Genomic DNA, 21,604 nt, shown 5'->3' on the forward strand with positions numbered 1-21,604 from the left:
TCAGTCACTGCTGGATGAAGCTCTCCTCTCCACCTCCCAGTAACATGGCCCAGTCAGAGCGTCTCTACACACAAGCTGCTGCTGCTTCAACCTCTCTGGATCATCAGGACACAGCTCCTCCTCTCTCAGCACACACACCGTCCTGTTTACCATCACCAGCTCCACCTGCAGAGAGAAGAAGGAAGAGCAGAGGAGATAAACGAGTGTTTCCAGAGACTCTTCATCAGCTGTCAGTCAGTGATGCAGCACATCCAGTATAAAGAGCAGCAGGGACTTCAGTGCTGGGACTGTACTAGGACTCATTGTTGCTTCACTTTTTCTAATCTTTGGATTTTTATTGAAGTTGATGAAAATGTTTTTCCCTCCTAGTTTGAGTTTGGACTTTCATTCATTAGAAGAACCTTGGTGTGTCCACTCTGAGCTCTGTAGGAACCCCAACAACAAGCCCAACAATCCAGATGGACGGTTCCAGCTGTTAACTGGAGGAATTCCATCCAAACATCTGCTCTCACTAAATTCTTCCTCACCTACAGACTGTGTTCTTCACTGCTTTAAACTTGGAAATGAATGCAGTCATTGGTCTGCGTGCTGCTTTGTTCAGAGAGCTGATTGGCTGTTGACAGTGTTTGATCAGAGCATGTCAGCCGTTACTATGGTGACCATAAAGGTCAGAAACAGGAAGTGTTTGTGTCCAATCCTGAAGCCTGTCACCATTCTCCTCTCACAGCTTCACTGAGAAGCTGCAGCTTTACAGGAAACACTGGATCTTTGTTTCATACTGACTGTGTTTAGTACAATATTGCTGACAGCACCACCCACTCACTCCATCACTCTACTTACACCAGAGTCTCCAGTCTGTAGTCTGGACTCTGCTGAAGATCAGACAGCTGCTTCACATCTGGATCCTTCAGGTTGTTTCCTTGCAGCTCCAGCTGTCTCAGATGGGAGGGGTTGGACTTCAGTGCTGCTGCCAGATAATCACAGCTGATCTTTGACAAACCACAGCTCATCAATCTGTATAAAGAATGAAAGATGTAAGTTTATTAGACAAAGTGTGAGCTTGAAATCATTCAGTGTTTCATCATCTGTTCAGAGCTGAAGAAGGTTCAGAATGTAGAAGTTTAGAAAATGGAAACTCCAAACAGCTGAAGCCAACAGGAAGCAGCTTCAAACAGGAAACTGTGCAGAGTTTCAGACTATATGTCCTGATGCAGCCAGTTGGATTTTGGAGATTTGAATCTCTGTTCTGTGACTAAGTCCTTGAATCATTTCTTCCAGTTGGTCCAACAAGACAGACTAAGTGTTGGACATGTGTTGTGGCTCCATTAGGGGAGCTTCTAAATGTGATGTGATGGCCCCTCTGGGTCTGTCAGGTCACAGGACTGAAGAGAGCTCAAACTGGGCACACAGTTGTTCCAGTCTGGACCAAAGACTATATACTGGGACTGAGGGACTGCTTTGACTGCACCCACTGGGACTTTTTAAAGGCTCATGTTCTCACTTAGATCATCGATTTCTACTTACATTTCTTTCTGGGAAAAATGGGGATTACTTTGGAAACAGGAAGTATTTTCCCAATAAGCAGCCCTGGATTAGTAAATCACTCCAACATGTTCTCAGGCAGAAGAAGCTGTCTTGTTATGAGGGAGAGAAGAAAAAGATTGAGGCACAGAAACTTGTTGAAAGAGAGATAAAGCAGCTAAAATCAGGTGTAAAAGTAAAGCAGAGGATGAGCTGAATAAAGGACACTCAAGGCTGGCTTGGAAAGGAATGAAGTCCATGGTGGGGATGCAGAACAAGGAGCAAAGATGAATGTGATGCTGAATCAGCAGAAGACTTGGACTCATTGGATTCCAGCTTTGATATCATTGATTTCAATGAAGAGCTTTGTGATTGTAGCAAAGGGCTGGTAGCTCTGAGAGTCCCACTGATGAGGTGTTTGTGTGGAAATCTCTTAGTGGGAGCAAAGAGAGAAAAAGCCCTGGTCCTGATGCTGTGGGAGGGAAATGATTGAAGTGTGCTGTGAGGAACTGACTGGGAGATCTTCACACATTTTCCAGTCCTCCTTGGAACAACATGAAGTTCCCAGCATATGGAAACAAAGGTTAAGTGTCCTATGGCACTCAGTGATGATGGTGCTGTGGCCCCACCACCTCCACCTCTTTGTAAAGGAACTAACTGTAATCTGAAGCTTCAAATGGAACTAAGACTTCCTCCACTAGGTGGCAGTGTCTGATGAGAAAGTGTTAGTGGAGCTGGCCTGGAGTCAGAAACAGGAAGATGCAGGATTTGGGCTGAAATGGGGAAAAGTGGTTCGCACTAGTGCCTTAAAGCAAGAAGGTTGTAGGTTGAAGCTTGTTGGCCTTTCTGTGGAGGTTGGATGTTCTCCCACAGTCCAATGAAATGCTGCTTAGGTTCATTGGTGCTTCTAAATTGGCTGTAGGTGTGGATGTGAGAGAGTGCTTCTCTGTCTCTCTCTGTTGGCCCTGTGATGGACTGCTCACCTGTGCAGGTGGACCACGCCTCTTGCCCTATGACAGCTAGGGCACAGGCTGCAGCCCTGTGAGCCTAAGCTGAATAAACAGTTAGCAAAAATGATCCATAGATGGCCTGAAATCCCCCAGTTAGCAGTTTGGTAGATAGCTATGACATGCTAATCCCATCCAGCAGCTGTATTCTACCTGTAAGCTGATCCCTGCTGAGCCAAAGCACTTTTTCATATACAAATTACAACCTTTAATAGAAACCTATTGGTCAGCATCTTATTAGCCTGCTGTTAGCTTCATTCCACAGAAAACTGAGAGAAACTAACAGAGTTGATAAAGAATAAAGAGAAATGTGCTGATTTAAAGCCTTTGAAGTGCTTCAGATGATCTCTGTCCACTTCTGTCCACTCATTCATTCATGTAAGCTTTCTAATGCAGCTTTGATCTTCACAGTCTGCTTCATGAAACTCATTCTAACCCTGAATGTCAGAGTGTTCCTCCTTCTCTTTCCCATCATTCATGCTGGCAGTGGAGGAGATTTGGATGTTGGACTGTGTTTTGGATGATGTGTGTATGTTTGTGTTGGACTGCTGTCTGTAAAGCAAACGCACATTTTGCTTTGGATTTCAGTGTCAGACAGACTTTAAGGTGGAATGAAGAGTTGGAGAGTTTCACAGTGAATTATCCAGTGGAGGATTTTTCTTCTTCTTTGAAGGTTTGAAATGTGAACATTGTTCTGCTGCAGTCAATGGACTAAACCAGAGAAGAAGAAAACAGACTTTACCATGAAGATCCTCAGTGTGGATCAGTATAATATCAGCCTGATGTCTGCAGTTTAGTGTCAGCACAACTTTCACATCATATTCATCTCAGCACAACTAAAACATGCTGACTGACCTCAGAGTTTCAAGTCCACATCCTGGACTCTCCAGGAAACCACACAGATGCTTCACTCCTGAATCCTGCAGCTTGTAGTTGTCACTCAGGTGCAGCTGTCTCAGATGGGAGGGGTTGGACTTCAGTGCTGCTGCCAGATAATCACAGCTGATCTCTGACAAACCACAGCCCCACAATCTGTATAAAGAATGAAAGATGTAAGTTTATTAGACAAAGTGTGAGCTTGAAATCATTCAGTGTTTCATCATCTGTTCAGAGCTGAAGAAGGTTCAGAATGTAGAAGTTTAGAAAATGGAAACTCCAAACAGCTGACAGAGTTCATACGCCTTTGTCAGGGTCAAATTCAAGCAAGACCATGTGAAAATTAAAACACATCATCCTAGGTGAACTTAAACACCTTTGTTCCCCTTTTGTTAAGACATAGAAAAGTACACCACACAAAAATACTGCAAAAGGAAACGGTCGCCTTATATACATAGTGTATAAACTCAAAATGCACATTTCACTTCAAATTAAGATTAAGGCTTTGAACAGATCACATAGTTCAGTTCAACATATAAGACTTTAAGAATGCACAAGCATCTACTTAAAATCTATTTAATTTATCATCCATGATATTATTTTGTACAATTCCAATGTATTTTGTTCATCTCCCTTAAATAAACAGGCAGTCTTAAAGTATGAAATATTCATATACAAACACATATAAATGTGTGTACTGTCTCAGTGGCTGATAGTACCCCACAGGCCTCAGTGTGAGCTTGAAGACATTTATAATGTTTAAGTAGTTTAATGTGCAGGTGCTGACGATAAACACATTTTGAATGAAAGCCGGGGAACTTTGGTAGCACAGAAACAAGTGGCTATTCTTTGTGACTATATGGATCACTCACAATACCATTATTTCACACAAAGGCACCAAATTAATACTCAAAAAAGCTGCAGCAATACACACAAATATAAACAGTACTTGGTGACAACTTTGCTTTTAGCCTTTAACCCTTCTTGACTACTTTTGATGTGGCCTCTATATTTTACCTTTAAAAACAGTTTATCTTGCCAATCTGTTATTTTCTCATTTTGACCAACTGTATCAGCACAATTTATCTAAATTCAGACAAAATTTAAAATACAAGTAGAAAGTGATATTTTGACTGTAAAAACCACACACATGTTTAACGAATCATCTTCATAACTTGAAATGCAAATAGAGATTGTACACTTTTAAAAATACGCACACGTTTTGCAAACAACAAAGTTATATGGTACTATTTACCAAAAAATGCAGCCAAGGCTCAGACGTTTTTCATATAATCATTTCAAACTATTTACAGAACAATCAGGTGTCAAACAATAGTTTGTGTCACTCTAACACATATGAGAACAGCACAGGGATAAACCTGCAGGTCTGACAGCAGGTGTGTCACTCAGCGTTTACACTGCAATCTGCCTTTGTTGGCTTTAAGGCAGCAACTGTGACGATCACTAGTAGAACTGACACACAAAACAAAACAACAGCTACACACTAAATACACAAGACAACAAACTAACTTGAGACCAAACACGGTAAACGTCACAAATCTCTCACGTATCAAAACTCTCTCTCTCTTTCGCTCACTCGCTCTCTCTTGCCGGTCACTCCTAAAACTTCCCCCTTTTGCTAAACAACCAAATGTCATGTTTCCATATCATTTTTGATTGGTCGACATGGTACATTTTCCCACCTATAGGGCTTTGGAGCGTGATGTCACGGGAGATGGGCCATGCCCCCTTCCGCCATGACAGTAGGCCAGCCAAAGGATACCATTTCAGCTATGGATCGTACGTGTTGTGTTGTCGGTTGCAACGTTAGATCACACGATCGTGAAGGCAAGAAGCTGGATAACGGGCTCTCTTTTCATCGTTTTCCATCCTGGAGGCAACGTGAGGGATCCCATGTATCCGATATTACTAAACAAAGACGTCAGGCTTGGATTGCAGCGGTGAGACGAGCGGATATCGAGTTCTCTGCAATCCCCAGCTTTTTGTTGGTTTGCTCACGGCATTTTCTTTCCGGTGAGTTCTAAATTAATTCATATCACTCTTGAAAGGCTTTTAGTGTTATTTTCAACGTGCTGCGGTCATAGATAATGAGATAAAACATGCTAATGTGTGATGCTGCAGAACCACATCATGTCGACTGAGTAGCTTATGATTTGGCATTATTGCAGGCAAACCAGCATATGAAATGGATGTAACAAATCCAGACTGGGCACCAACACTGCACATGGGGCATGACGACATACCTGTATCAGACTCGGACCGGCACTCAAGGCGTACGCAACGGAAGCGAAAAAGAGCACCCATCGGAGGTAAACAACCCCCCCCTCTAAAAACATACTAAATTGCTATCACTGTACACTAATCCGCACATTACTTCCAGATGAATCACACACCTGTCATTGGAATATTGGTGTACATTTACCTTATGTCTAATTTTATCTTACAGGCTTTCGTTATGCAGCTGCAGAGTCTGAAGGTGTGCCCCGTGCAGAAGTGATTGATGAAGATCTGACAGAAGACCAACAGCAAAATCACAATGTCATGGAGGCAGTGGACAGCAGTTGTGTTGGACAAGTGGAGGTTGAGGTAGCAGCTGCAAATGTGGATATACTGAAGAAATGTAAACCTTTTAAAATGATGACAGATTACAAACTCTCAGCTGTGTCTGTAATCAAACCTCTGTAACTTTGCTTCACTTCAGCAGCATCAGCTCATGTTCACATGTTGATTCATGGTTTGCTTCAGTTTTTGATGGACTGCAGAATATTTTGAAGGTTATCTGCTATAAAAAGCCAGAACAGGAAAATCTGCTTCATGTGTTTCTGTTTGATCCTCAGTGACTTTGACACAAAGGCCTCTGCTGTGATGATCACACCTCTGATCAAGTCTCACAGTGTCAGCTTTGTTTTTATACATATGGATATGTGCTGATAAATGATCAGAATTATAATATTTCCCACTGCCTGCTGTGTGCCGTGACCTTTGACCTGCTAAAGACAGTCAGCTGTGGATTATTCATTGTTGTGTCTGATACTTAGAACTGTGAGGAAGAACACTACACAGTTAATCAGGGTCCCCTCTCTCTGAATCAGGAAAGGTGGGCAGGCCGCGTGTGGGCCGCGGGCCATACGTTGAGTCTCACTGTTTGAAATGTGAACATTGTTCTGCTGCAGTCAATGGACTAAACCAGAGAAGAAGAAAACAGACTTTACCATGAAGATCCTCAGTGTGGATCAGTATAATATCAGCCTGATGTCTGCAGTTTAGTGTCAGCACAACTTTCACATCATATTCATCTCAGCACAACTAAAACATGCTGACTGACCTCAGAGTTTCAAGTCCACATCCTGGACTCTCCAGGAAACCACACAGATGCTTCACTCCTGAATCCTGCAGCTTGTTGTTGGAGCTCAGGTCCAGCTGTCTCAGATGGGAGGGGTTGGACTTCAGTGCTGCTGCCAGATAATCACAGCTGATCTCTGACAAACCACAGTCCCACAATCTGTATAAAGAATGAAAGATGTAAGTTTATTAGACAAAGTGTGAGCTTGAAATCATTCAGTGTTTCATCATCTGTTCAGAGCTGAAGAAGGTTCAGAATGTAGAAGTTTAGAAAATGGAAACTCCAAACAGCTGACAGAGTTCATACGCCTTTGTCAGGGTCAAATTCAAGCAAGACCATGTGAAAATTAAAGCACATCATCCTAGGTGAACTTAAACACCTTTGTTCCCCTTTTGTTAAGACATAGAAAAGTACACCACACAAAAATACTGCAAAAGGAAACGGTCGCCTTATATACATAGTGTATAAACTCAAAATGCACATTTCACTTCAAATTAAGATTAAGGCTTTGAACAGATCACATAGTTCAGTTCAACATATAAGACTTTAAGAATGCACAAGCATCTACTTAAAATCTATTTAATTTATCATCCATGATATTATTTTGTACAATTCCAATGTATTTTGTTCATCTCCCTTAAATAAACAGGCAGTCTTAAAGTATGAAATATTCATATACAAACACATATAAATGTGTGTACTGTCTCAGTGGCTGATAGTACCCCACAGGCCTCAGTGTGAGCTTGAAGACATTTATAATGTTTAAGTAGTTTAATGTGCAGGTGCTGACGATAAACACATTTTGAATGAAAGCCGGGGAACTTTGGTAGCACAGAAACAAGTGGCTATTCTTTGTGACTATATGGATCACTCACAATACCATTATTTCTCACAAAGGCACCAAATTAATACTCAAAAAAGCTGCAGCAATACACACAAATATAAACAGTACTTGGTGACAACTTTGCTTTTAGCCTTTAACCCTTCTTGACTACTTTTGATGTGGCCTCTATATTTTACCTTTAAAAACAGTTTATCTTGCCAATCTGTTATTTTCTCATTTTGACCAACTGTATCAGCACAATTTATCTAAATTCAGACAAAATTTAAAATACAAGTAGAAAGTGATATTTTGACTGTAAAAACCACACACATGTTTAACGAATCATCTTCATAACTTGAAATGCAAATAGAGATTGTACACTTTTAAAAATACGCACACGTTTTGCAAACAACAAAGTTATATGGTACTATTTACCAAAAAATGCAGCCAAGGCTCAGACGTTTTTCATATAATCATTTCAAACTATTTACAGAACAATCAGGTGTCAAACAATAGTTTGTGTCACTCTAACACATATGAGAACAGCACAGGGATAAACCTGCAGGTCTGACAGCAGGTGTGTCACTCAGCGTTTACACTGCAATCTGCCTTTGTTGGCTTTAAGGCAGCAACTGTGACGATCACTAGTAGAACTGACACACAAAACAAAACAACAGCTACACACTAAATACACAAGACAACAAACTAACTTGAGACCAAACACGGTAAACGTCACAAATCTCTCACGTATCAAAACTCTCTCTCTCTTTCGCTCACTCGCTCTCTCTTGCCGGTCACTCCTAAAACTTCCCCCTTTTGCTAAACAACCAAATGTCATGTTTCCATATCATTTTTGATTGGTCGACATGGTACATTTTCCCACCTATAGGGCTTTGGAGCGTGATGTCACGGGAGATGGGCCACGCCCCCTTCCGCCATGACAGTAGGCCAGCCAAAGGATACCATTTCAGCTATGGATCGTACGTGTTGTGTTGTCGGTTGCAACGTTAGATCACACGATCGTGAAGGCAAGAAGCTGGATAACGGGCTCTCTTTTCATCGTTTTCCATCCTGGAGGCAACGTGAGGGATCCCATGTATCCGATATTACTAAACAAAGACGTCAGGCTTGGATTGCAGCGGTGAGACGAGCGGATATCGAGTTCTCTGCAATCCCCAGCTTTTTGTTGGTTTGCTCACGGCATTTTCTTTCCGGTGAGTTCTAAATTAATTCATATCACTCTTGAAAGGCTTTTAGTGTGATTTTCAACGTGCTGAGGTCATAGATAATGAGATAAAACATGCTAATGTGTGATGCTGCAGAACCACATCATGTCGACTGAGTAGCTTATGATTTGGCATTATTGCAGGCAAACCAGCATATGAAATGGATGTAACAAATCCAGACTGGGCACCAACACTGCACATGGGGCATGACGACATACCTGTATCAGACTCGGACCGGCACTCAAGGCGTACGCAACAGAAGCGAAAAAGAGCACCCATCGGAGGTAAACAACCCCCCCCCCCCTCTAAAAACATACTAAATTGCTATCACTGTACACTAATCCGCACATAACTTCCAGATGAATCACACACCTGTCATTGGAATATTGGTGTACATTTACCTTATGTCTAATTTTATCTTACAGGCTTTCGTTATGCAGCTGCAGAGTCTGAAGGTGTGCCCCGTGCAGAAGTGATTGATGAAGATCTGACAGAAGACCAACAGCAAAATCACAATGTCATGGAGGCAGTGGACAGCAGTTGTGTTGGACAAGTGGAGGTTGAGGTACCAGCTGCAAATGTGGATATACTGAAGAAATGTAAACCTTTTAAAATGATGACAGATTACAAACTCTCAGCTGTGTCTGTAATCAAACCTCTGTAACTTTGCTTCACTTCAGCAGCATCAGCTCATGTTCACATGTTGATTCATGGTTTGCTTCAGTTTTTGATGGACTGCAGAATATTTTGAAGGTTATCTGCTATAAAAAGCCAGAACAGGAAAATCTGCTTCATGTGTTTCTGTTTGATCCTCAGTGACTTTGACACAAAGGCCTCTGCTGTGATGATCACACCTCTGATCAAGTCTCACAGTGTCAGCTTTGTTTTTATACATATGGATATGTGCTGATAAATGATCAGAGTTATAATATTTCCCACTGTCTGCTGTGTGCCGTGACCTTTGACCTGCTAAAGACAGTCAGCTGTGGATTATTCATTGTTGTGTCTGATACTTAGAACTGTGAGGAAGAACACTACACAGTTAATCAGGGTCCCCTCTCTCTGAATCAGGAAAGGTGGGCAGGCCGCGTGTGGGCCGCGGGCCATACGTTGAGTCTCACTGTTTGAAATGTGAACATTGTTCTGCTGCAGTCAATGGACTAAACCAGAGAAGAAGAAAACAGACTTTACCATGAAGATCCTCAGTGTGGATCAGTATAATATCAGCCTGATGTCTGCAGTTTAGTGTCAGCACAACTTTCACATCATATTCATCTCAGCACAACTAAAACATGCTGACTGACCCCAGAGTTTCAAGTCCACATCCTGGACTCTCCAGGAAACCACACAGATGCTTCACTCCTGAATCCTGCAGCTTGTAGTTGTAGCTCAGGTGCAGCTCTCTCAGATGGGAGGGGTTGGACTTCAGTGCTGCTGCCAGATAATCACAGCTGATCTCTGACAAACCACAGCTCTCCAATCTGTATAAAGAATGAAAGATGTAAGTTTATTAGACAAAGTGTGAGCTTGAAATCATTCAGTGTTTCATCATCTGTTCAGAGCTGAAGAAGGTTCAGAATGTAGAAGTTTAGAAAATGGAAACTCCAAACAGCTGAAGCCAACAGGAAGCAGCTTCAAACAAACACAACAAGAGAAAAAACTCTGAATATTTCACATTAAAGTCGTACATTTCTCATAAAAACAGGACAAAGACTTGAAAAAGTCGTGTTTTTCCTTCCAGGAACCACAAGGCTTCACTTTTAAAGGTGAAGTGTGAAAGAAATGGACATATTTGAAGTCCAACACCTTTTTCCAGTCACATTATTAAAGCAGACAAACTACAAGCTCATTTTCATTCCAACAAGTCATCTTCTGACCTGGACTAACAACACTGGTCTCTATGTGCAGCTGGCTGTGAGACCAGTGCTCAGGGAGCGTCTACAAAGTGCAACACTGAAAGAACATCACACACTCATTTGCTTCCATCATCCAACCTGAAGAGGAAACAGAGACGCCTCCCCTTCAAAGTAAAAGCTGCTCCTTTTGGACACAGTATCAAAGAAAGTCTACAGTATAACATAGAAAAGACAGAACAAAGTTTTGGTTGTTTTTAAATTGTGCAGAAATGAAACTACACTAAGCTCAATTATGTGACAGACATTTCATCCCATGTCAGTTTGGCCTCATCCTGGGCCGGATTATCCAGCACACACTCTGACCACAGGCCCAGGGGCCACGCACAGCTGGCTCCATCCAAGAGACAGGAAACAAACCAACACAATAATAAAAAGCACCATGTGATCTTCTTACATCTTCAAGACAAACATAGTAAAAACATGAGCATATTTGTTTCCTGATAAAATGATGTGACAGGTAGAACAGAGTAAAGTGGTGGTGTTACAGCCTTTCTCCCCTCTGCTGCCGAGGCTGTTAGTCTCTCCCAAACTCAGCTACAGGACTTCCAAATGAATGAAAGCAGCAGAAGTGGTTTTACAAAGGAAAGAGGAAGAGGAGAAGAAGAGGAGAGGGAGGCCACCCTGACCATCACTCCAGCTGAAAACATCACACTTCCATTAAAGTTGGTGAGAAAATGTTGAGCAGGATGAGCTGCTGGCTAATCTGGAGGCTGTAGCAGCAGCTCACAGTCACAGTGGGTTTCCACTCATGAAAAAGCTCTGGCTGCTTCATTTCTCATCTCATATCAGAGACTTTAATGCTTCACTGAAGCTGTACTGTGATGCTTCCATATTCCAGTGAGGCCTCCATAATGATTTCAGCTGTTCTGTACACACACTGTGTGCCCTGTATGGCTCAAAGTCTCTGCAGCCTGTTTTTATCATCAGATCTTCATCATCCTCATTCACATCCCTCACACACTCTACAGCCTCATCAGCACTGACTTCATCTTCACTGACTGATGGAGCACAACATGAACCTGTGGAGGCTGAAACACTGTCCTGTCAAACATCTCCCCGTCACCACTCCACTTCTGTCAGCCTTTAAATGAACCCTGCTCAAGTCTGTCACTTCTGTTTGGAGCCTAAAGGAAAAACTTTTGTTCAGTCGTTTGGAAAGACAACATTTCTGAAAGCACTCAAACTTCTTCACATTTGTCTTCAGACACATCCTGAACATTTAGGAACTAAAGAAAGTTTCAAACATCAATCAAAGACCTGAAATATAGAAAAACAACAACAGCCGCAGTCAGTGAACTCACCTCAGAGTCTCCAGTCGACAGTTTGGACTCTCCAGTCCAGCACACAGAAGCTTCACTGCTGAATCCTGCAGGTTGAGGTTGTTACTCATGTCCAGCTCTGTCAGATGGGAGGGGTTGGACTTCAGAGCTGAGGCCACAGCTTCACAGTGAGTCTCTGAGAGTCCACACCGAGTCAGTCTGTGATGATAGAAAATATAAAATGTGTTATTATAAAAGCAGAAAATCTGCATTATAAACACAGACTGAATGTATATGAAGACAAAACAGAGTGAGGTCATAATCTGATGAATCTGCTCTTCACATCTGTGCTTCAGCTCCTCTTACTGTGTTTGACATGACACAACGATTGAGTCTCTCTCAGACCTGCAGACTGTTAATGAGAATCTTTGTTTGGCTTTAATCTGCAGATGAAGGAGGAAGATGGTGTCACATTTAGGCTTCCATAATGTCCACAGTCTGTCACTGAGATCTGATCCAGAGTCAGAGTGAAGACACACATTTGGACTGTTTCCTGTTTTGACTCCAGAACATTTTGAATGAGTTCAGCTCAGTGAAGAGTTCCAGCTGGAAAGATGATCTCTGTTTGCTACCTGCTGTCAGGTACGACTGTTCACGTCCACACGCAGGAAAAACCTGCTGACTGTTACCAAACGGAGCAGAAAGCTCATCACTGGACAATAATGATGAATGAACTCAGAGCTGCTGATATCAGATCTGATTTCAGGGGAACTAAACACAGAATGACTGGCTCATTTTAGCTTTCTGAGCCATTATCTGCTGCTGTGTCGCTAGTTGGCAGAAAATGATTTGTATTCCTGTTCAGGGCTTCAGTGTTTATGAGTCCAGATCCAGGTGACAGCAAGTCAAAATGATGTTACCTGTCTGTGTCCAGCAGCAGCCTGTATTCACTTTGAATATTGTTATAACCTGACATGGATCAGTTTGTCTTTGATTGGTTTGTAAATGTCACTGTTTCCATTGGACCTGAGTGACGTACAAAGACAGAGAGGGAGAGAAAGGAGAGAGAGGATGGAGACAGCAAAGAGAGAGCAAACACAAACAGGTGAGAGTGGACAGGTGACCAAGGTCAGCAACCAATCAGAGAGCTTCTGTTTGACCCACAGTCACTGATGATGACTGCACATAACCAAGCAGTGTGTTACTCTGATATCAAATATGGATCGTGCTCTTATAATAATGATCATCAGATGATATTATTGTGTTATTTTGTAGCTGAATACGATGTTTGTGTGATTATCAGTGAAAGAAGCAGTGAGGAGGATGGAGAGAGAGAGAGGACAGAGGCTGAAGTTAGAAACACTAAAAGGATTTTTCATGGATTTCATGGATGATTTGAGTGATTTCCAGCAGGACACTTAAACATGTCAGTGGACGTCCTAAAGAACATATTCACTGATATGAAACGTGTCATTGAACAGGATTAATATCAGTGGAAACATGGTGGAAACAGCTGTGACTGCATGGATGTGACACACTTCAAATCTGTTCTCCACTCTTGGATTTGGGATCCATGGAGCTGCTGCTGAGTCTGTACAATAAAGGAATGGTGTGGAAGGTTGCAGCGTACGGACACAAACACTTTGTGGTTACAATCTGATTTTATTTTCAACATTAAACTACTAACCTACACTGATCAATGATGTTAATGATCACATCTGGACTCACCCAGCCTTTCTGCAGTTCCTCACAGCTGGAATCAGTCTCTGTCGTCCCTGCTCTGATGTGTTGTACTTCTGCAGGTCCAACTCATCCAGAACCTCCTCTGACATCTGCAGCAAGAAGGACAGAGCTGAGCACTGGATCTCAGAGAGTTCCTTCTTTGATCTGTTCTCTGACTTCAGGAACTCTTGGATCTCCTGAAATAATGAGAGGTGGTTCATCTCCATCAGACAGTGGAAGATGTTGATGCTTCTGTCAGGAGAGATTCCATCACTGTTCATCTTCTTCAGGTTGTTGATGACTCTCTGGATGGTTACTGGACTGATCTCTGTCTGACCCAGCAGACCTACTAAGAGTCTCTGGTTGGACTCCAGACAGAGGCCATGAAGGAAGCGAACAAACAGGTCCAGGTGGCCATTTTTACTCTGGAGGGATTTCTCCATGGCTCTCCTCAGAAATACATCAAGTGATTGGAGATCATCGTCATCAAAAAGACTGGAAATCATCTTGATTAAAGATTTTGGTTTAAGGAAGTTCTTCAGCACCTTTGTCTTCCTGTTGGTGTGACATTGGAACATGTAGACAGCAGCCAGAAACTCCTGAATGCTCAGATGAACAAAGCAGTAGACTGGTTTCTGGAAGATCACACACTCTCTTTTGAAGATCTCTGTACAAACTCCTGAGTACACCGAGGCCTCTGTCACATCCAGACCACACTGCTCCAGGTCTTCTTGGTAGAACATGATGTTTCCTTTCTCCAGATGTTCAAACGCCAGCCTCCCCAGCTTCAGAAGAACTTCCCTGTCAGCCTCCGTCAGCTCCTGTGGACTCGTCTCATGTCCCTCGTGGTACTTGTTCTTCTTCCTCTTTGTCTGAACCAGCAGGAAGTGTGAGTACATGTCAGTCAGGGTCTTGGGCAGCTCTCCTCTCTGCTCTGTAGTCAACATGTGCTCCAGAACTGTAGCAGTGATCCAGCAGAAGACTGGGATACTACACATGATGTGGAGGCTCCTGGATGTCTTCATGTGGGAGATGATTCTGCTGGACAGCTCTTCATCACTGAATCTCCTCCTGAAGTACTCCTCCTTCTGGGCGTCAGTGAAGCCTCGTACTTCTGTTAGCCTGTCAACACATGTAGGAGGGATCTGATTGGCTGCTGCGGGTCGGGAAGTTATCCAGACGAGAGCCGAGGGAAGCAGATTCCCCTGGATGAGGTTTGTCAGCAGCTGGCTGACTGATGACTTCTGTGTGACATCAGACAGCAGCTTCCTGTTGGTGAAATCCAATGAAAGTCTGCTTTCATCCAGGCCGTCAAAGATGAACAAAAGCTGAGAGACAGCCAGCTTCTCTGCTGTGACCTTCTGTAATGTTGGATGGAAAACATGGAGCAGCTCCAGAAGACTGTACTGCTCATCTCTGATCAGGTTCAGCTCCCTGAATGAAAGCAGAACCACCACACTGACATGTTGGTTCTCCAAGCCCTCTGCCCAGTCCAGAGTGAACTTCTGCACTGAGAAGGTTTTTCCAACACCAGCCACGCCGTTGGTCAGAACCACTCTGATGGGTCTCTGTTGGTCAGGTAAGGCTTTAAAGATGTCCTGGCACCTGATTGGAGCGTCATGGAGGGCGTCCATCTTAGAAGCTGTCTCCAGCTGCCTCACCTCATGTTGGGTATGAACCTCTTCACTCTGTCCCTCTGTGATGTAGAGCTCAGTGTAGATCCTGTTGAGGAGGGTTCTACTTCCTGTTTCATCACTTCCTTCAGTCACACGTTCACATCTCCTCCTCAGACTGATCTTATGTTCATCTAAAACCTCCTGCAGACCAACATCTGCTGAAAGAAAGAAAAACAATGAGACTAAAGAGAAAGAAAACTCTTCAATGTCTGAACAACACAAGAAGTCCAGTTTTCAGAAATGAGTCCATCAGCAGACAGATGTTCAGTCTTACTTTGTACACAGCTGCTCTGACTGGCTGTCTGCAGTCCAGCTCTGCTTCTGGATCTTTCTCCACACTGTGCAGAAGCTCTGATGGTGACACAGAAAAGTCACAGTGGAGATACTTCTGTCCACCTTTGATTAGACTCATTATAAAAAGGAAAACAAAGTTTGAACACAGTCATGTTTCCAGTTCACTGACTTACATTTATTCCATGGACACTCACTCTAACCTGAACCACAGCTACAACCCAACATTGTTGAGGCCTCATCTCCTCCTTTCCTGACTGTAGAGGTTAAATATGCAACAACCGACAAATAAAAGAATTTGGTTCATTTCAAAGAAATTCACACGGCGACCAAGTAAAGTAACCGTAGTAAAGGAGACAACATCCCGTTGATGGTGGGATTATTTGAAAGATTTGCTTTGGTCACGTCACCAAATGCAGTTGAACCACCCGTGGATCCATGTTTGACCATTTCTACCACTCTGAGCTCTGCTTTTGAATCATTTTATTATTATCATCATTCATTTATTCATTCTTTGGAGGGGGGCTATTTCCTAATGCCGCCCTAATAAGCTGATGTTCAAGGGGAAATATAACAGAAACTCTTTCAGTGTTATTCATTAATAAATTAACAGATAAACTGTGAAGAAGAAAAAAACTGAGATTTAAAGGAGAGAGTGAGAAACTTGATCATCCATCCTCATAATACATGTTTATCAGTATCTGCTGTGACCATACTGCAGTAATAACTACAAGTCTACATTTCTGTGACTGTTGATCAATCACAGCAGGAATCTGAGCTCATCTCTGCACACAGAGCAGCTTCAGCTCTGGGATAAACTGCTCGCTTCACGTCCTTCTCAGCTCACAGACACTCATCCTCATATTTTCCTTTAACATTTGATGCTATAATTCATCAGAGTTTACACTTTATCTGCATAAATACAGAAAAACAGACCCAAACACCATAAACCATCAGTTTCACCATGTAGAATATATTGTTGTTTCCTTGCTTTTAATTCAGAGAAAAACTCTGATTTGGATTTTCTCTGTTCTCTTTGCCACAGCCCATCCCAGCAGCAGCTGAAGCAGCTGACTGTCACAACACTGAATAACACTTTAGGAGGAACGTCTTGATGCATTCTTAATCATCCAGGAAAGTAAATCTCCAAAAGTTGATTCTGTTCATCTGGACGTAGAGTAAATGTGGTTATCCCAGCTGGACTTTTGTCAAAGCTGGGATAACCACATTTACCAGCCGCTGCTTAAGCAAAAACCTGTAGCTATCCCATATGTGTCAGGAGTATCGGAGCAGTTGAGACAGATTTTTTCTAAACACTGGGTCTCTGTGGCTTTTAAACCCCAAAACACGCTGCGCCAAAAACTGGTCCACCCCAAGGATCGGGTCCCCCGACACAAATAGAGTAACATAGTGTACGCTGTTAAGTGCAGGAGGATTGGCAGGATTTATACATCGAGGAAACCAAACAACCTCTGGCTACAACACAGAAGAGCCACCTCGTCAGGCCAGGACTCTGCAGTCTATTTACACCTACAGGCCAGTGGACACTCTTTCAATGATGAGGATGTAACATCCCGGACAGGGAGGAACGCTGGTTTGAAGGCGGAGTCAAGGAGGCCATTTACGTGAAAAGAGAAAGACCATCTCTGAATCGAGGAGGGGCCTAAGGGTACATCTGTCACCATCTTACAATGCTGTGATTGCAGCCATTCCCCAACTCTCTGAATGGTGCTCATGACCATTGATCAATGGTTGTTGATCAATGGTCATGAGAATTTTCATAATTAAGATTAAGGAACTGACCTCCCAGCCCATTGTTCCTTCAGTGGGCTGGTTTCAGTCATTATGCAAATGTCCTGTTTATAAGATTGAAACCTGCAGTCAGCTGAGACTGAAGGAGTCACCTGGATGAGAGACAAAACGTTTCTCCCACTAAACGGGGGGGCGATCGTGGCTCAAGAGTTGGGCGTTCGTCTTGTAATCGGAAGGTTGCCGGTTCGAGCCTCGGCTTGGACAGTCTCGGTCGTTGTGTCCTTGGGCAAGACACTTCACCTGTTGCCTACTGGTGGTGGTCAGAGGGCCCGGTGGCGCCAGTGTCCGGCAGCCTCGCCTCTGTCAGTGCGCCCCAGGGTGGCTGTGGCTACAATGTAGCTGCCATCACCAGTGTATGAATGTGTGTGTGAATGGGTGGATGACTGGATATGTAAAGCGCTTTGGGGTCCTTAGGGACTAGTAAAAGCGCTATATAAATACAGGCCATTTACCATTTAAACGCTATGAACAGAAACAACTTTTGGAGAAAGTTGAATCAGTATTTCAGCTTTAAGAGGGTATTTTAACACAAACATCAGTCCTTCTACTTAAGTATGTTTGACACTTTGTTTAATCATCATTTTTAATGATCAAATATAATTATTTTTGTTATTTGTGGATTTTAAATGTCCTTGACAGAGACAGATGATGATCATTATCCTGCACTGTGGTCTCAGGTTTGGTCGAGCTAGCACAAAGAATGGCTATGTTGAACTTCCTCCTGGGATCTACACTAAGAAGTGAGTCCAACATTAGCAGGGTCTCTTTCCTTTATCTGGATTCACTTTAGCATTCACAGTCACGTGAAGCTTGTTATTAACTCGATAAGTCAACCCAGGCTTTCAGCTGAGCGCTCACATGAAACACATGGTGTTGGCAGCATCTGATTCGTCGTCTCTATTTTTTGAGGCGACTGAGGTCCTTCAACATCTGCCAGAAAATGCTGAGGATTTTCTATGAGTCTGTGGTGGCCAGTGCGATCCTCTATGCTGTTGCATGCTGGGGGAGCAGGCTGAGGGTCGCAGATGCCAACAGACTTAATAAACTGATCCGTAAGGCCAGCAATGTTGTGGGGATGGAGCTGGACTCCCTCAAGGTGGTGTCGGAGAGGCGGATGCTGTCCAAGATAAAGACAATGTTGGATAACACCTCCCACCCACTCCATGACATGTTGGTCAGTCACAGGAGCTCGTTCAGTGAGAGACTGAGATTACCGAAAAGCACCACTGAATGACACAGGAAATCATTCCTGCCTGTGGCCATCTCCCTGTACAACGCATCCACTTAACACACTGTTTGCTGCTACAGCTACACATGTTTCTTTTCCAAATATTTATTTATAAGTGACTTATGTATGTATGTATGTATATATATATTGTACTATTCTTAGTTAGCGTATTGTCTGTCTTGTCTTAATGTTGGTTTAAAATGGAGCACTGTAACAAAAAATAATTTCCCCCAGGGATCAATAAAGTATTCTGATTCTGATTCTGATTCTGATTCTGATCAATCATATTCATGGAGACGTGTATCAGCAACAGAGCAGCTGAGTTTGCAGAAGGAAGTCAAACTAAACCACAGGAACAATATGAGGAGATTACACACATAATAAAATACTAGCAGTAACACAGCTGCTGCAGACAAATCAGTCGTGTGATCGTGTGTGAGAGGAGAAGGACTGTAAAGGAGTTTGGTGTTAAAAGCTCTGTATGAATGTGGGAGACTTTGAAGGGCTTTAAAAAGGCCAATATAAAATAAAAGGCAGCAAAATTGCTGAGTGTGAAAGTCACCAGACTTATCAGACCTCTGTGATTAAGACCTGTAAGAACAACTGTTTGTACTTGTTGGCATTATATCAAACACACACGTATATTAAGCCTTTGTTTGAACTCTGGTTGAATTTGTTACTTCCAGACTGTGAAACATCACAGAGGCTGCAGCTGCAGATCTTTTATTCACCTGGAAATTTACTTTAAATGTTAGATGGAAAATGTATTGCTCAGTTTCACCAAAGTAAGAACAATAATCCATAAACCTTCATAAAGACAAACATCTCCCAGAACATTGAGCTGCTGAAGTGTCACTGAAGGGAAAAACTATTTGTCCTCCTCCATCCAGCAACACCTGAAACACCTGAGTGGAAGCTCCTCCCTACACTGTGTTTGAAGCAAAGCACAAAGGAGACACCTGCTGGAGCAGCTGGAGTCCTACAGACACTCAGCCTCTTCACTACACAAACACCTCCTACAACATCCACTCTTTCCACTCTGACTGCTGTGTTTGTGGAAACACTCCAACACACACCGCTTCACACACCAACATAGAAATGTGTGTGAAAAAGAGCTGAGCTGATATCAAACATGAGGATTTATTCAGAAATACAGAGTCAGGAACAACATCTAGACACACATTACCTCTCAGCAGCAGAAGAACAGCCTTTAAAGTTTATACCAACATCCTTCGACTCGTTGCTCTTTAAGGAAACACAGCTGGGTTCAGGTCCAGGAGATTCTGGCCTCTTATTGATCCTAAAAGAAAAACAATAAATGTAACAGCTTCATGAGACAGGAAGGAAAAACTGGAAATATTAAATTAAAGACATGATGAACAATCTCATAAAAATAATGTGCTTACTCTTTGTCACATAACAGAGTTTTGTTAAATTTTACACCAACACCCTTCGACATGTTGCTCTTTAAGGAAACACAGCTGGGTTCAGGTCCAGGCTCTGGATTAGTTTCAGGGTTATGTCCAGCTGAGCCTGGTACGCCCCACAGCTCTGGGCTTTAAAACAACACACACAGAGGTATGAGTGTGAATAATGATGGAGCAGTGATGTGAGTGCTGAGCTGTGACATGGAGAAGAGTCATGGACAGTTAGAGATGGTCATCTCACCTCTGAGCTTTGGTCTGGCTCTCATGTTCCCCACACAGAGTGCTTTTAGAGGGAGGGACTCCCTCCTCTCTGTCCTCACACTGATCCATGCTGCTCAGTTCACATCAGCTCACACATACTTTCTACCTTCACCTGCAGAGGAAACACAAATCATTCATGTGCACATCAACTGAGAGCTGCAGAGGTCGTGTCTGATGTGTTGGACTAACATCCATCTGAGACGCAGCTTTCATCAGTTCACTACAAAAAGTGTCACAGAGCCCAGTTCAGCCTCCAAATCCTCCATTACTGTAGTCCTACAAAGCAGCAGGTCAAACATGGCTGCAGAGAGCAGCTTTATGTCAGTAACCATGTCCAGGACCGAGCTGACTGCTTACAGAGTTCATACTCTAACTGCTAGCTGCTCTGCTAGCTAAGCTAACTCAGTAACAGTGACTCTGACAGCAGTTACTGTGGAACAGCGGCCGAGCTCAGGACACATTCAGTGTGTTTAGTCTGAGTCCTGGGCCCTGTTTCAGGAAGCCGGTTTAGTGGAAAAACTGAGTAAGTATACCCTGAGTTAACGAAAACTCTGGGTTTTCGGTTTCACAAAGCGAGTTCAGCTGCAGCCTGAGTGAGTCACTATGACGACACACTCCGTGAAGCTAACCTGCCCCCTAGCAGGTTTACTACAACTAACCCTGACTGTCTCCGCCCCTTTGTCGGAAACCTGACAGTAGGAAGTGTCGGACATGGCGTGCCACTTCCTTGAAGAGCCAGTAGATCGTGAAGCCCAAATTCTCCGCAGAGCTCTCCGCCGGGAGAGAGTGATCAGAGCGCGCTTGGACATTTTATCATTTCCTGATGATTTTCTGTGCGAACGTTACCGTTTCTCAGCACAATCTATAATTTATTTGGATAACATCCTCAGGCCATATATTACGCATGTGACACATCGCGGACATTCTCTCAGTTCTGTACATATTATTTGTATTGCACTTCGGTTTCTTGCAAACGGGAGCTTTCTGTATAATATTGGTGACGCTGAGCACGTTTCCAAGGCTACCGTCTGTCGGGCAGTCAGGAATGTTACAGTTGCACTGAAACGTCTCCTGCACTCGTTTGTGGTGTTCCCCGGTCATAGACCCACAAGATTTATCAAAGAGGGATGCCACAAAATTGCAGGTATCAGGATGACCAAAACTTAATGTATGATGTGGTGATACTTGAACTACT

The 21,604-nt window shown here is 43.1% G+C and overlaps 1 protein-coding gene across 1 annotated transcript in view; it reads right to left on the bottom strand.

Moving 5' to 3' along the window:
- LOC309700493 (uncharacterized protein) overlaps positions 1–21,604 on the bottom strand; it is a 2,098,293-nt gene that overhangs the window by 2,011,768 nt on the left and 64,921 nt on the right. Inside the window, exon 11 of the mRNA XM_082524046.1 lies at positions 10,122–10,298. Coding sequence (XP_082380172.1) covers positions 10,122–10,298 — 177 coding nt within the window. The remainder of the gene's footprint in view (positions 1–10,121; positions 10,299–21,604) is intronic.

Source organism: Aulonocara stuartgranti, assembly GCF_965226115.1.
Source record: "Aulonocara stuartgranti genome assembly, chromosome: 3".
Classification (NCBI taxonomy): domain Eukaryota; kingdom Metazoa; phylum Chordata; class Actinopteri; order Cichliformes; family Cichlidae; genus Aulonocara; species Aulonocara stuartgranti.